Source organism: Thunnus maccoyii, chromosome 13, assembly GCF_910596095.1.
Source record: "Thunnus maccoyii chromosome 13, fThuMac1.1, whole genome shotgun sequence".
NCBI lineage: Eukaryota > Metazoa > Chordata > Actinopteri > Scombriformes > Scombridae > Thunnus > Thunnus maccoyii.
The window spans coordinates 9,056,684-9,072,684 of NC_056545.1; the positions used below are offsets into that span (position 1 = coordinate 9,056,684).

The 16,001-nt window shown below is 37.9% G+C and overlaps 1 protein-coding gene across 5 annotated transcripts in view; it reads right to left on the reverse strand.

Moving 5' to 3' along the window:
• Window positions 1–4,126: 4,126 nt before the first annotated feature.
• Window positions 4,127–16,001, reverse strand: part of LOC121909824 (hexokinase-2-like) — a 32,229-nt gene continuing 20,354 nt past the window's right edge. For all 5 annotated transcript variants that reach the window (XM_042430568.1, XM_042430566.1, XM_042430565.1 and 2 more), the window contains 5 exons: window positions 14,860–14,959; window positions 12,048–12,231; window positions 10,832–10,987; window positions 9,195–9,428; window positions 4,127–6,405 (listed from right to left, as the gene is read on the reverse strand). In XM_042430568.1, the coding sequence (XP_042286502.1) occupies window positions 6,210–6,405; window positions 9,195–9,428; window positions 10,832–10,987; window positions 12,048–12,231; window positions 14,860–14,959 (870 nt within the window). In that variant the 3' untranslated portion in view covers window positions 4,127–6,209. The remainder of the gene's footprint in view (window positions 6,406–9,194; window positions 9,429–10,831; window positions 10,988–12,047; window positions 12,232–14,859; window positions 14,960–16,001) is intronic.

The following is a 16,001-nucleotide window of genomic DNA, read 5'->3' on the forward strand; positions in this document are numbered from 1 at the left end:
TTCAGTCTGATAATTAATGTTAATGACTGTCACATTGAAGCTTTATATTCCTGCAGGGTCTTCTACTGTTTGGTTTGCATCATTTAAAGCTTGAATCTAGTGATATATATATACCTGGAGATATATCTGGTGCATATAGATTGTGTTATTATTAGTATTTAACAGTGGTGGAAGAAGTATTCAGATCTTTTACTAAAGTAAAAATACCAATACAGCAACATAAAAATACTCCATTACAATTAAAAGTGCTGCATCCTACTTGAGTAAAAGTACATAAGTATTAGACTTGACACAATGGATAATATAACAAGCTTTTAAAATACAACACAGTGTTAAAGATGAAACCAGTGTTGACGTCTTACAAAAAGCAGTGTGTAGTCGGGGTCACATTTCACATGTCTATGAGTTGTTAACAGCTCCACCAAATAGTGATTTTTCCCTCTAAACTTCTCACATGCTCTATTTTCATACTAATTTTATAAGTAGAATTTCAAATACAGACTTTTACTTGTAATGGAATATTTTTTAGTAAAGAACCTGAGTTCTTCCACCACTTGTTTTGATTTGGTGAAATCTCAAGGTCAAATTCAACAGGGACTCATGTTGTCAGCTGTTATTAAGGTGGATCCACAGGCTGGTAAATTAATGTTTCCTCTAACGCTCGCTACATGAAATATATATTTAACTAAAGAAGACAGAGAGGCAAGTATGCCAAAAAAATTGTTTCCCCGTCTTTCATTTAACCATTTTCATCATGATCTTTATTTGAGGTAAAATCTTAAAGCATTAACAGGTGACGTCTACGGAGGCCTTGAAGTTTCAAAAGGTGATACTTGTTCAGCCTGGCTCAGCTCTGAACATCCTGATACTCTATGTGGTCGTTTGTTCAGGGACAAACACAAAGCCTCCAGGTTAAATGCAGTCTCAACATTTTGCTCTTTGAAGAAAAATGCTTTATAATTGCTATTGTGGTACTAAACTGGAACTATTACAGATGTTTTACTTTATCCTACTGAAACATTCATTGTGCTTTTTTGCCTTTTTGTCTTCAAGCTTCACCCAAAAGAAGATTTAATAAGTTTGTGGGTGTGGTAAATAGTAGATAATTGCTTAATAGTCACAGTCACTGTCATCAGTCCTGCGGGTAATAATGATTATGAATCATTAATAAAAGGTTAAATGTGTCTCACACATATGAATGTATAGTAAATTAACTTGTGTGCACAACGAGAAAAATTGTTCGCACAAGATAAAAAATGTATCACGTTTCAGGACTTTGTCAAACTTTGTTATCTCCAGAATGGCAGCATGATAGAAATTGATTTCAACACCCAGAATTGAGTGAGAATTTTTTGGTTCTGAATATGTGATGCACATAAAAAGAGCTAGGAGTCTCAATCAAAACAGTAGCAAAAGACGTGTGATGTGATGATGGTGTGAAGTAGCAAGGGATCATGGGAGTTGTTGTCTTCGTCGTTAAATAACCAGCTTCACCGGGATAGGATTACTCCAGTGTTCATCATACGGGATGTTTTTACCCGCAGAGGTCTCCTCCTCTCCAGAACAAACGGACCCGGAGATTACAGGTAAAAACACTGAATGAAGCTGTTTCACTTAAAAAAATCAGTGTTTCTCCGACGATGTACGGCGACCACCGGACGTCCGGTAGGGGCTGTTAGCCGAGCTGCTGCTAACACTTGTTTGGTTTATTTCTCTTATAACTTTAGATCCAGACGTTCGGTCGGTTTCTCCCGGGAGCCGAATTACCCGCAGAGGTCTCCTCCTCTCCAAAAACAAACGTACACGCAGATTAAAATCGTTAAAAATACTAATTAAAGCTGTTTCACCTAAAAAAAAAAAATCAATATTTCTCCGACGATGTTTGGTGACCACCGGACTTCCTGGAGGGGCTGTTAGCCGAGCTGCTGCTAACGTTTGTCCAGTTTATTTCTCTGATAACTTAAGATCCAGACGTCCAATGACTAAAATCCTTCTTCCGGCTAAAAGATATAGTTAAAATTTATCATGAAAATGTGGCTTAAAACTGAATAAAAGTCAATTTATAACAGTTACTGTGGAACAACCACAACGCCGATGTATTATCTTGTATGTGTGTAAGTTACTCTTTGGTAGACGCCATTGTAGTGGACAAACACAGCGCCGCCGTATGCATCTTGTGCGTGTTTACTCTTTGGTAGAGGAGGTATGACGCCATTGACATGCGACCAAATGAAACGGTCCGTTACTTTGATTAAATTACAGATTTCTCTGGGTTTGAAAACTGTTGTAAACATTTGGGATGATGTAAGTACACAACTCAACAACATATATAACACAGGTCTAGTTGGTTTTAGACATTTTAATGTGGAATAATTACTGTAAGTGGCCAGCGGAGCCGATTGTGTCTTTATTCATGTTCCTGGGTGGGTTGGCGCACCCCCAATAAAGTTTAAAAGAGAGAAAAAAAGGTGAATAGTGACGTCACACAGGGTGTCGAGAGAGCAGATACAAAGTAAGTTAACCGAGTAAAATTTAAATTAAAAATATAATGCTGTTTGTGGGGTCCACAATATTTGCACCCTTGGTTGGCAGAAAGAAGTGTGTGGGTTGGCATGTTATGTTCATGGTATCGTTATTAGGGGTTTTGTTTTGTTTTGTAACATTTGTAGTGTGGTTTTAAGTAAATGTAATAAATATAACGTGTGTTTTTAATTGTAGTAATGAATTATAGTTATGCTGTGTTAAACGTGGTAAATGTTATGTTTTTAAATACTATTGTAGTTATGATGTATGCTTTTGATGTATGGAGACTAAGTTTTTTGATGGTTGTTTTTTTTTTGCTATGTGTTTTTTAGTTTCACTGCACTCGAAGAATAAAAGTCATACCAGTTGAACTCAACGTTTGTTAATTGGTACCAAGGGCTGCAACAATTACATATTATACCTTTAAACAGTCTGTGGATTATTTTTCTACAATAAAAAGACAACAAAGGGTTTAGTTTTTATTTTCAAGTCGCGTCATGTAATTCTGAGCTGCAGTGATGGAATCAGAGTGTAAAAGCATCGACACTGACAGGAATAAAAGTGTGACTGGTTACTGTCGGTACAATGTGAGCAAGAAAACATCAGTACAACACGGTACGTTTTAATGTACAATAATATTTTGATCTCAACCAGATGGAAGCAGAATTCCTGAAAATCTTCTGTAAACAACAAAAATCACATTTAAAAAAAAAATCATTCCAGGCAAAATGAGATTTCATCAACATACGTACATAAACAATTTGCTGCTGTGCAAAAAAACCAACAAACTCAGCAGTAAAAGTCATAGAAGTGTTAAAGCGATCGATTATAAACTTCAATGTTTGGCATTTATTCTCCAGCAGGTTGAGGTTTTCTCAGGTGGTGAGAGATCAGCGAGTGACTGAAAAAAGACAAAAACTCGGGTAGTACCGAGACAACTTACACGTACTCTAAGGAAAACTTAAAACTAATGTAGATCTATAGCACCGTAAGTACATGGAGGCTATAATCTGATTGGATGGTTCATCAGTTTTCCTGAACGTCTTTCTTTCTTTATTACGGAGTCCAGAAGAGGCCACAGAGAAAAAATAATTTGTGCTCCCGACTTAATAATTCCTTCCCTGGGTTTAATAAATCATGCTCTGGCTTTAATAATTTGTGCTCCGGATTTAATTATTTGTGCTCTGGAGTTAATTATTTGTGCTCTGGATTTAATAATTTGTGCTTTCGATTTAACAGATTTCACCCTCATGCCATTCTCTCCTCCGGTGTAATGTACACCCTCACTGTGGATCACTTAGATTTAATAAGGTTTTATTTTGATCTTAGATAAGATATATAGATATACTTTAAGCAGAACACTGCGTTATCTCTGAGATCTTTTAAAATAAAACAGACTTCTGCAGATGTCATTCAGTTTTTGATGTATTATGTCATATATACTGTATGTATTATGCTTTGGATCCAGATCAGATCAGTAACTGACTTTACAGAGAAAATGTCTCCTTCTCACTTTTTCTTCAAACTTCTAGCTGACTGGCAAAATAGTTCATTCAAAAGCATGAATTATTAAATCGAGAGCACAAACTAGTTTTTTTTTTTCCTCCGTGGACTCCTCCTGGACTCGGTACTTTATTAATTTATTTCATAACTTACTTGTATGTTGTGTTGTGGCTTAAATATTCATTATGTGCAGTAAGATTGGAATGTGAACAAATCAATGAAAATAAATCACATTGAAATGAGAGATTCAGCTCTTCTTCTGTTACTCTACTTGACTCTAATCTCTCATAAAATCTCATAAAAATATTGATGACACTACTGACAACCAACTCATACCACCTTATGTTAGAAACACTGGACGTTTCCCTTCATTTCTCATTAGAAAGAGAAACAGCAGAGAGATTTTTGGCACCTTAAAGGTGCAATATGTAAGAATTTTAGTTTAAAACATTAAAAAAAATGAACTAAAATTATCAACAGAGTGCGAAGAAATAATAAAATGAGACCTTCCCCGACTTTCTCGGTTGCCTATAACAGCCTGTGGACGGTTTTGCCGGGAAAATCCAAAGGAAGTGATGTTCAGGACGCTCCCGTCCCCCTACAGCACCTACAGGGTGCAACACTAGCTAACGTTAGCTTAGAAATGGAGTCTGCTAATGTCTGTCCCAAAGCTGGCTTTCTTCCTCTTGGACAGGTAAGCTAACATTACTGTGGTTTTAGCTGGCGAATGTTAGCCACACTGAGTGCGAACAGGAAGCTGACTGCAGCTCACTTAACAGCCACCGGTGTCATTAATGAGAAGAAATTTCTGATTCTTACATATTGCACCTTTAAGAAAACTATTTTAGGGTTTTGATTTGATTTCAAGTAATAAAAGTGTTTCCAGTCGGTCATCTGCTCTTCATCTCTGATTCATTTCTTATCTTATATAACAGGAAGAGTTTTAAGATCATTTAAATGGACAAAGCTCTTAGAAAAAAGCAGAAAACTGTAATTAAAACTGCAGAGAAGCATCAACACATCAGTCAATGTTGGTTTGTTTTGTTCATCACACCACAGAAAACAAAACCTGTTTCTTCTTGACCACTACAGGGGCAAGAAATGTAAAGTTTGTCCTGAGGGTGGCGCCAGAGGAGAGGCCATGTTGTTACAGCAGCTGTATCCTCTGTACGGTGGCTGTTTTAGGACATTTCAGACACAGCTTATCAGCTCAACTTAGCCTCAACTGCTTGCTAACATTAGCATGCTAACATTTCTGGTGTTTTTCCATGAACTGAACCTCTGAGAGCTTGTAGGATAAAGGTGGTCGGTTTTGCTTTCTCTGTCCCCGACTCAGGACATTCACAGTCGATCCCGTCACATATATTTAGTTCTTAAAGGCCGACACACTAGTCAAGTCAAGTCAAGTTAAAATTTATTTTTATGGCACCTTTAAAACAACCACAGTTGACCAAAGTGCTGAACAGGCATAAAATACCAAAATAAATGAATATAAAACTAAACAACTTTATCACTTTTTGTTTCTCTCTTCAACAAAGCCTCCAATGAGAAATATTATTCATGTCTCCGCCCGGTTACCGCAGTTATAGAACAATCAAGCGCACCTGCCGTGAATAAAACTGAAATAACAGCTACATGAGTCTCATGTTTTACCTGCAAGACTCAGAAATAAAAAGTGTGAGTCCTGGTTTTAGTTGAGTTATAAAATCTGACACATAATCTGCAAATTAAATCATTTTCTTTTTATATTTATCTGTTTGGTGCGGTGTGTGTGTGTGCACTGCATTTCCCAGAGGTCACGGCGGCATCTTTCACTGGCCTATTGTTTCTAAACCCAAATCATGAGTTTATAGTTTGTAAAAGAAAACGAACTGAACTTTGACTCAAAACTTTACATAATACTCACAAACTTTGCTGTGTGTAAATGTTGCCAGTGATTCACTGTATTTGGTGACCCGTCAGTTTCTGTGACCTGCGGCGTTGGTCGGGTTTAGGCGTGAGGAGCGAGGTGGTCGTGGTTGGAGGAAGAACATCAGTGCAGGTCACAGAATCTGATGGGTCACCAACCAAACACGGTGAAACACTTTAAAAAGATTTCAAACTCCTCGTCTGGAGGCTCAACATCCATCTGCTCTGAGCTAAAAGTTTTTTGCGTAACATTCTGCGTCCTCTCGCTACTTTTATTAATCTTCGTCGTCCTCCTCCTCCTCCTCGTCCTCACCGTCGCTGTCCTCCAGCAGCCGCGACTGGAGAGCCAGCCGCTGAGCCACGGCCGTTACCATGGCGGCACCCTTCCCGCTGCCGTCCTCCGAGACGAGGAAGGTGATGTCACATTCGGGGGCGAGGCGGCGCACCCACATCTGGAGCTCCGCGCTGAAACTACGGAGGGGGAAGAGAGAGAGAAAGAGAACAGAAAGATAGACGGAGAAGAAACGAGAGACAAGAGAAAGAAAGATAAATATCTGAGAAAACAGTTTAAATGCAACATCAGCTGCAGAAATGTGTTTTCTGTTGTCACACATGAAAGAGGTGACAGACTTTTGAGCAGCGGCTTGGTTTATAATTCATGGTATTTCAAGTCTGTCTTAAAACAACAGTCAGGAGCCTAAATAAACACTGAAACATGTTTTTCTTGCTGTAATCATTCCTCCTGTTCATACTGACCATTAGAAGATCCCTTCATAATGCACTTACAATGGAAGTGATGGAGGACAAAATCCACAGTCCTCCTTCTGTGCAAAAATGTATTTAAAAGTTTATATGAAGCTAATATGAAGCTTCAGCGTCCAAATGAGTCAAATCAAGTAGATATCTTTCAACGTTACAGTCTTTTTAGTGCTGCATTGCAGCAAAAGTTGGCCCAAGCTCAACTTTTTGCCAAAATTACGCAGTGCTAAACTCAGTCTATACATGACATAATGCTAACATGCTATCTTTAGTTTGTTAACATGCTTACATCAGCATGCAAGCTAAATGTTAGCATCATGTTTCCATGCAAACTGTATGCATGTTAAGACTCTAACATGATAAATGTTACGTGTTAAATGTTTGTATGTGAACACTGTACACATATAAACAAAACAAAAAGCTAACATGCTAAATGCATTCTAAATGTTAGCATGTTAACATAACTAAGTAGGCAATAAAGCTAACATTAGCATGCTAACTCCTCTACTCAACTCTTTCTTTGAGCCATCCAAATGAGTCAAATCAAGTAGATATCTTTCAACGTTACAGTCTTTTTAGTGCCAAAGTTCCTCTTTTTGTTACTACACTTCCACTGCAGCTCAACAGGGAAACACAAAGAGGGAATTTGATGCTAGAAAGACTGTAAATGTGTTAGATATCCACTTGATATGACTAACTCAGACTGATGAAGCCTCATATAATATTCAGTATATGACATCTTCCGCATCAGATTCTGCTGATATACAACCAAAAACTCTTCAAAGGAACCTTCATGTTTTTTTTTGTCAACTGCTGTTTCCAAGTTTCCAAGATGAAGAATGAACTTTTGGAGGTAACTTTAAAGCCAACAAAAATCTACAATGTCATGACAACAGGCTCACTCAGTGTTTTATTGTGACAGATTATACTAAGGTCTTTAATAATGTTAAATTCTTGATAATAAAACTCAAGGAAACAAGGAAATAATAACTAATGACTTGTAAAGGCCTCGTCCAATAAAAACGTTATTATAACCAATAAAAATGACAAAATTACAAGAAAAGTTTGAAAAAGAAAGCACTGAACATAATCTTAAGATAAACTTTTAAATGCATTTTTGCACTAAATGACTGTGTGGACACACTGTGGATTTTGGCCTCCATCACTTCCATTGAAAGCACATTTGAAGGATTTTTTAATATCCAGTATGAACAGGAGGAATGATTACAGCGAGGAAAACCTCTTTCACTGTTCATATGGACACCTGACTGCTGGTTTAAGACACACTAAAAAAACTGTGAACTTGTCCTTTAATATGTGAACACCCAGCGTCTCCTCCTGCTCACACAGAGAGATAAACACATTCTTATATCTTGACTAAACTGCGCAAAAAAACCCCAACAACTATCAACCAGGAATCCCTGCACGGCTAAAAGGGAGTTTGGCTCTTTATAGAAATCCACAAAATAAACATGTTAGAATTTGTTTTAGCACAAACAGTCAAACTGAAACCAGGGGCCAAATTTATCTCAGAGTAGAAAATCCCTCCTAACAGGCCAAAAACGCTCATTTTTGGTCCTACTTTTAGCACTAGGAGTAAAAGCATTTCATCGAATTTCTTAACTTAGGAGATGACTGCTATCTCTGCCTGTTAGCAGTTTCCAGGAGACGCGTTCAGGCAGATATATTTCATGAGAGGTGAGATGTTTTATGAAAGCTTGATGAAAATAAGCGTATTGAAAGATCAACAGTTAAATCGTACAGATTGGACTAAAACTTGTATGAACACAGTCATGTCTCCCTGGCTGAAGGGTTATGAATCTCAACTTCATTACAACAGTTAAAACGTCTTTATAAGGTCTTAAATTATATTATTTATTTAGGCTGGAGACGCTGTTCACACGGTGCATTTCCCAAGACTGTGTGACGTCACAGAAACAATAATTCCCCCCTCATGTAACGATGTGGTTGAACACAGCTGAGTCAAATTAGTTGTTTGTTTACAGTCTATGAAGGCTGAATGGTGTGTATACACAGTATCTACGTAAGAGAACTGCAACACATCACCAGAGTTTCTACTTTGTGGATCTGAGTGTCCTAAAAACAGCGGCGTCACGCTCTCTCCGAGGAGAAGTCTTCCTCCTCGCTGAGAGTAAGAGTACGACGCTTCATAAATGAGTCTTAAGAGTGTTTTTAGTCCTAAGTTCACTTTCAGAGAGATACCTAGTGGTGATTCTGAGAAGTTTGATAAATACGAGTCCAGATCTTCCAGGTTCTCTTCCACTAACGTAACGTAAATGACTAAAAATCCAGGAACAAGAACCTTCCTCAACAGTTTGTTGTGTTGTTCTCTCCACATGTTTTTACAAGGACGGTACTTTAAAAAACTGAAACCAAACATTAAATTTATAATTAAACTATTATCTGTCAAATCAAAACATTTTTTATAACACATTTTACTTTCTACTAGATGTGAGTGAGTTGAGACATGTGGGTCTTACTTGGGGTGTTTCCTGTAGACCGTCCCATCGACCCCTACGGTGGTCTTCAGGTGGCTCTGCCCGCGGTTGGCACGGATACGGTTGGCGATGGTCGCCAGGGCAGCGGCGCAGAGGCGGGCGGAGCGTGAGGAGATTGTGTCACAGACCAGATGCACCACGCGGATGTCGACTGAATCCCAATTCAAACCCAACTGGGTCAGAATCTTCTCGGCGTTTTCCAGACCGCGGTCCTGCCTGAAGCACAGACACGGACAACATGGAGGCAGGATTTAGGAATAAAACAAAATAAGTTCAAGAGAGACTAATCTATACAGTACACAAAGAAAAAGAATAATAAATCTACAGTATAAATGTGTTAAAAATGTTTACTTCTTTGGTTCTTTGTTTACTTCTCTTTCGAGTTCACAATTTTTCTAGTGTGTCTTAAACCAGCAGTCAGGTGTCCATAGTAGCAGTGAAAGAGGTTTTCCTCGCTGTAATCATTCCTCCTGTTCATACTGGATATTAAAAGATCCATCAAATGTGCTTCAATGTAAGTGATGGAGGCCAAAATCCACAGTGTGTCCACACAGTCATTTAAAAGTTGATGTGAAGCTTCTATTCAGCTTCATCAGTCTGAGTTAGTCATATCAAGTGGATATCTGACACATTTACAGTCTTTTTAGCATCAAATTCCCTCTTTGTGTTTCCCTGTTGAGCTGCAGGTGGAAAGATAGTAACAAAAAGAGGAACTTTAGCACTAAAAAGACTGTAACGTTGAAAGATATCTACTTGATTTGACTCATCTGGACGCTGAAGCTTCATATTAGCTTCAGATAAACTTTTAAATACATTTTTGCACAGAAGGAGGACTGTGGATTTTGTCCTCCATCATTTACATTGTAAGGTCATTATGAAGGGATCTTCTAATGGTCAGTATGAACAGGAGGAATGATTACAGCAAGAAAAACATGTTTCAATGTTCATTTGAGCTCCTGACTGTTGTTTTAAAACACACTTCAAAAAACTGTGAACTCGTCCTTTAAATATTAAGTTTAAAAGTTAATTGTTGACTTTGGAAACACCTCAACTCACCGTATGACATGATTTTTTCCTGTCGACACCTTTAAATATTGTTGACCACCTGTATTAAGTGTCTCCATTCTGTTTACTCTCAAATTACAAAAAGTCTGTTTTAAAAATATAGATCTATATATATAGATCTATAGGTCTAAAATAAAGTCCAAGAAATTAAAACGATCTGTTTAAAGGCTGGAAAAGACTCACTCAGTGTTTCATTCTGATAGATTAAACTTTGGTCTTTAATCACGTTGTTGATAATAAAACTGTCAAAAAAAATATTTCCTGCAGATGTTTCACAAGGAAGTGAAGGGAATCCGCCCAACTGAAGTGTTGTCAACAACAAACAGAAACAACTAGAAAATTAACACAAGAAAAAGGGGACATTTAAAATAATAAATAATAACAACTAACTGATAAAGACCTTGTCTACAGTATTTGATCATTTGAACTGAATCGGATTACTTGTCAGTGTCCGATTAGAAAGTTTACGTCTCTGAATCACTGATCAACAGCTTCACGACACAATAGAACAAAAGACAAGACAAGAATTTAAAAAGACGCTGTCTGACACTCACTCCTCGATCTCAGAGATGAATTTCGTCTCGAAACTCCCCGGCGTCAGCAGCGCCTCCGACGCTTGTCCCTTAAACAGCAGCTTGTCCCCCGTCAGCTTCACCAGCAGCAGCCGCACGATTTCTCCCAGATACATGCCGCTGATCATCTTCTCAAACCTGCAGGAGAAACCAAGCACAGGAAGGAAATAAAAAATCCAAAATACGTTAGCTTGTTTTTGAGCTCTCCTGCCCCCTAGTGGCCAAAAATCAGCTAATGCAGCTTTAAGTTTCTTAAAGGGGACATTACATGCTTTTTGTAAATTTCTATTACTTTTATACTGTTATGATGTCAGATGTAAAAATGCAAGACAAAAGCCAAGGCGTCATCCATCCATAGCCGTTGTTGCTAAGGTGGTTGCTAAGGTTGTTTCACGGGTCGTTCTCGTTGTCCACTTACATATTTCAGCTCTGATTCAGCTCCAACATGTACGGATGGATTTGAGAAGAGGCTGAACTGAAGGGCTGCATAAAGAGCCAGCATATAATTAATAAGGAGTTTTTAAACTGTAAATCATGCAAAGATATTCCAGTAGAGCCCCAGAATATAAATATACACCTGGAAATTTGCATGATATGTCCTCTTTAAAGAAAAATGTGCTTAAAAAGATGAAAGTGGTATTGTTTTTTCTCCTTATTCCTATTAATTATGATGAAAAACACTCAACTTTGCCTTAAAAAGGGGGGATATTTGAGCATGTGCACACATGATTTTAGTAATTGGAAACATTATATAATAAGACTGGAGGCTGGTACATGTTAGACATGTAACTTAACAACATTTGCATTTTCTTTCTCTCAATTTTCTACAACTGGAAGCATTTTTATCAGCAGTCCTCATCACAAGAGGCCCCCAATTTTGGATATATGAGAGCATAAAATCAAGACCAAGTGACCAACAGTGATTATTTCTATCATTAATTGATCTTTTTTTAATTAATTGATTGCTTAGTCTATAAAATATTTTGCAGTTTTGGTCCAAAACTCAAAAACATTTGATTTACATTGATACAAAACAGTGAAAAGCAGCAAATCATCACAAGCTGGAACCAGAGAGTGTTAAATGACTGGTGGACTAGTGGTAAATGACTTTAAACAATCAATTTAATATTACATTTCTTGTCAGTTTCCTGTCGATTGCCTAATTGTGTCTAATTTTCCAAACTGTCGTCATACGTACGTGTGGACGCCAGGGTTGATGGATGTCTTGTCCACTTCTACGTCAAACTCCGTCTGGATGTGTTTCAGGGAGCCGTCGTCTCCGAAGCCGCCCCACTCTGTGTTGATGCACATCCGTCCGTCCTCGCCCTCCACACGCTTCACGTTCTTCATCTCCTCCATGTAGCAGGCGTTGGTTCCCGTACCTTTTAGAGGAAGACAAACGGGATGAAGGATCAGGGAATAGCAGGGGAGGAGCAGATGAACGTTAGGCTCAGCTACCATCTAGTCCTAAAGTCCAACTTATAAATGTCACGCTGTCTTATGATTGTCAGCAAGTTTGAAGCATATAAAATGCTTCCTCTTCATTCTTCTTCCAATCCCTGGGCCAGCAGGATAAATCTGGGTGGGGAAAGGGGAAAAAGCCTCATTACCACTACTGAGGTGTCCTTGAGCAAGGCCCTCTACCCCAACTGCACCAGTGGCAGCAGGTCAGACTGTGGTTATACTGGGCAGCTTCCAGGTGTGAATGTGATCAGGGCGTTCCCACAAAAGAGAAGCTTCCTCTCAGTAAAATAAATAAAGGTTTAGTTCTATGGAAGTCTTGAGGGACAGATGTCTCTCCCTTGGGCTGCAGCTAACGATTATTTTCATTATCATTTAATTTGCAGGTTATTTTCTCGATAAAGTTCAGAAAACGGTGCTTATAAAACCCTACAGTCCTGCTTGTGTCATTAGGTGAGTTTCCATCCTCGTTTTTATCCGCATTCTCAATTTGCACATAAAAAAACTGAGTTGAAATGGCAAAAAATCGGAAAAACATACAGAAATGTCGCAAAAAAGTTGTACGGTAGCCTGAGGTGGAAAAGTTGGTTAAAAAAAAAAAAAAGCGACAAAGTTTTTGTTTTGTTTGTTGGCTTTAATATAACGCTCCTAAATTTTTATTTTTTTAATTTTTGTGTTTCATTTTAATAATAAATTTCCATTTTTTTTCTTTTTACAAATAATACCTGAGTAGTATTGTTTACGTTGTTCTTAATTATTTTTAAAGAAGTACTTTGTGTGTGTGTTCGTCTGATTTCTACACATTTTCTCTGACAAAATCTTTCAAGCTTCTGTTAAATCAGAATTTGTGATTTTAATTTAACTTTCCTCTTCAGAGTGAACAACAGCGTTTACATTCCTGCAGCGACGACCCTTCAACGTTCAACATTTTGGGATAAAATGGAGCCTAAAAAAACTTGAGTGGAAAGGCTGAAAAAAAAAAAAAAGATCTGAATAAATGATGACGTACATAAAGCATTTGGCTTAAATGTCACTGAAGAGCAGAAAACATCAGATCAGAAGAGGCTGTAACCTTCCTCAAATGAATACATGAAACAAACAGAAATGTCATCTTTCCATCATGTTTTCCACAACTTTGCTGCTCTTTAATGGCTCTGACCCTGATTAGCACCACCAGCAAAGAAACAAGCATTAAATTTGCTTATAATTTGCACTAAACTTGGATGGAAACCTGACTAGTGGCTGCAAACAGTCTCCACTAATATAAGCTGAAATCTATAATATTTACAGATAATGAAATGTTGATGAAATTCAGGCGTACATCAGGCTCTGCCCCTGTGATTTATGTTTACTACACTGCTGCTCATCAAATCAAACCTCCCTGTTCGCTCTCCCACACCTTTATTTCTTCTCTCTTCTCTCCAACACACACACACACACACACACACACACACACACACACACACACACACAGACGTGTATAAGGTAGCGCTGTAATCATCTCCAAAGGGACGCCGTTTGCTTCATATTCCAGTGAGCTCTCAAACTAATTATAGCAGAGAAAGATGACATTTCACTCCTCCAGCATGACCCTCATTATATCTAATGTCATCATGCTGTATAGCAGCCTTTCCTGCTCATCAGGTAAAACTTATTATGTCTGTTAGATGAGAAATAATGTGTTCTGTAATACCTGAGAGGACACTCTTCTCCATGATTAGCCGTCAGAGTGAAGAACAGCCTCCTGGGTAATGTGGGTTTGGAAGACTTAAAGATCCCCTCCAGACATGTTTTAAGATGTATATAAAATACTCTACTTTGAATAATAATGTGTGTCTGATATGGTTTGTCCACAAAAAAAGTTAAATTATCTTGTTAAAATCCTTAAAATTACATCTATTCCCTCTCCCTTGTTAAAAAATGCAGAATCTGTGAATATGTAAATATATTTCATTGCAAAAGTTTAACTGCTGGACATCAGATGTCTCCTGCTTCACTGTTTGTGCACTAGAGGCTTCAAGTTTCCACATCACACTTGTGTAAGTTTCAAACTGGTTTCCAAACTGGTTGTGATGTCATAAATCCTGCTCGTAGATCGGCTCCTTAAAATCAGATTTTCAATGAGCTCAGAGAAACTTTCAACATTCAACTGAAGGCAACTGAAGGGGGGACTATAAGTATCAAGTTTAAAGTTATATTCTAATGAAATATTCAAGTAGAGTACAAGTACCTCAAAATTATACTTCAGTACTTGAGTAAATGTACTTAGTTACTTTCCACCACTGAATAATCGCATCCAAAGAGGGTTTAAGGCTGTTTGTAAAAGCAGAACCGGTGAAGAACGGTGTCAAAAACAACAAGCAACAACACCCAGCTGCATGATATTAACACAAAGTTACAAAATAAGTTCATAATTATGCTGACTAGATGTTTAATACTACGTAAATGTGCATTTACTATGTATATATGTCAGAAAAATCACAGATATAATCCCCAAACTCAGTTCATCCTCAAGTCCTGAAGTTGTTTATTCATAAATGTATGTTTACCGATGATCATGCCGATCTCACAGCTCTGGTCCCTGTAGCCGCAGCTCATCATCGTGCCAACGGTGTCGTTCACCATGGCAACGGAGCCAATATCATAGTCCTGGAGGGAGAGAGAGAGAAATGTGTGTTTATTTCCCTCTTATTTGTAATCTCTAGACCAAATAACTTGCCTGTAAATACATTATGCTGAATCTCTGTCCCACGAAGAGATGAGCAGCATTAAGAGAGACAGACAAGTGGGGAAAAAACCTGCACAAACAATACATCTTTTACCGTTGGAAAGTTGTTTATTTACCTTTTAAATGGTGCCACATTTGTAAGGAACAGGCATTTGTAGGATGAGCAGCAGAGCTGAGTATGTGGGTTGCGCCCATGAAAAATTTGCCAAATCTTCTCTTGATTTGGGAAATAAACAGGCTTCCCAACAGTATAAGATTTATTGCCAAGAACCATTGTTACAACAAAGAAATAATCTACCAAACACATATTTCCTTACTTTTTGTGCTATGTTTAGATATCTTTCAACATTACAGTCTTTTTATTGCCAAAGTTCCTCTTTTTGTTACTACACTTCCACCGCAGCTCAACAGGGAAAAACACTGTCCGAGGAAACACAAAAGAGGGAATTTGATGCTAAAAAGACTGTAAATGTGTCAGATATCCACTTGATATGACTAACTCAGACTGCTGAAGCCTCATATAAGCTTCACAGAGACTTTTAAATGACTGTGTGGACACACTGTGGATTTTAGCATCCATCACTTCCATTGAAAGCACGTTTGAAGGATCTTTTAATATCCAGTATGAACAGGAGGAATGATTACAGCGAGGAAAACCTCTTTCACTCTTCATATGGACACCTGACTGCTGGTTTAAGACAGAGCTGAAATATTATGAACCTGTCATTTAAGGTCAAGACTAGTCTGGATTTGTACAAGGACGGAAATCTTCACATAATCTTAGACGGCTTTCAGACATTATCTGGAGGGTTAAAGGTGACACTAGTAGTAGCAGTAAAGTGTATTGCCACAATAATTGTCAAAAGTTCCTGAAATACTACTATTAGTGCTAAAATACACACTAAAAATCACTGGGTTCATATTTTACCCAGTTTGGATCAATACAGCACCAATGTGTTAACA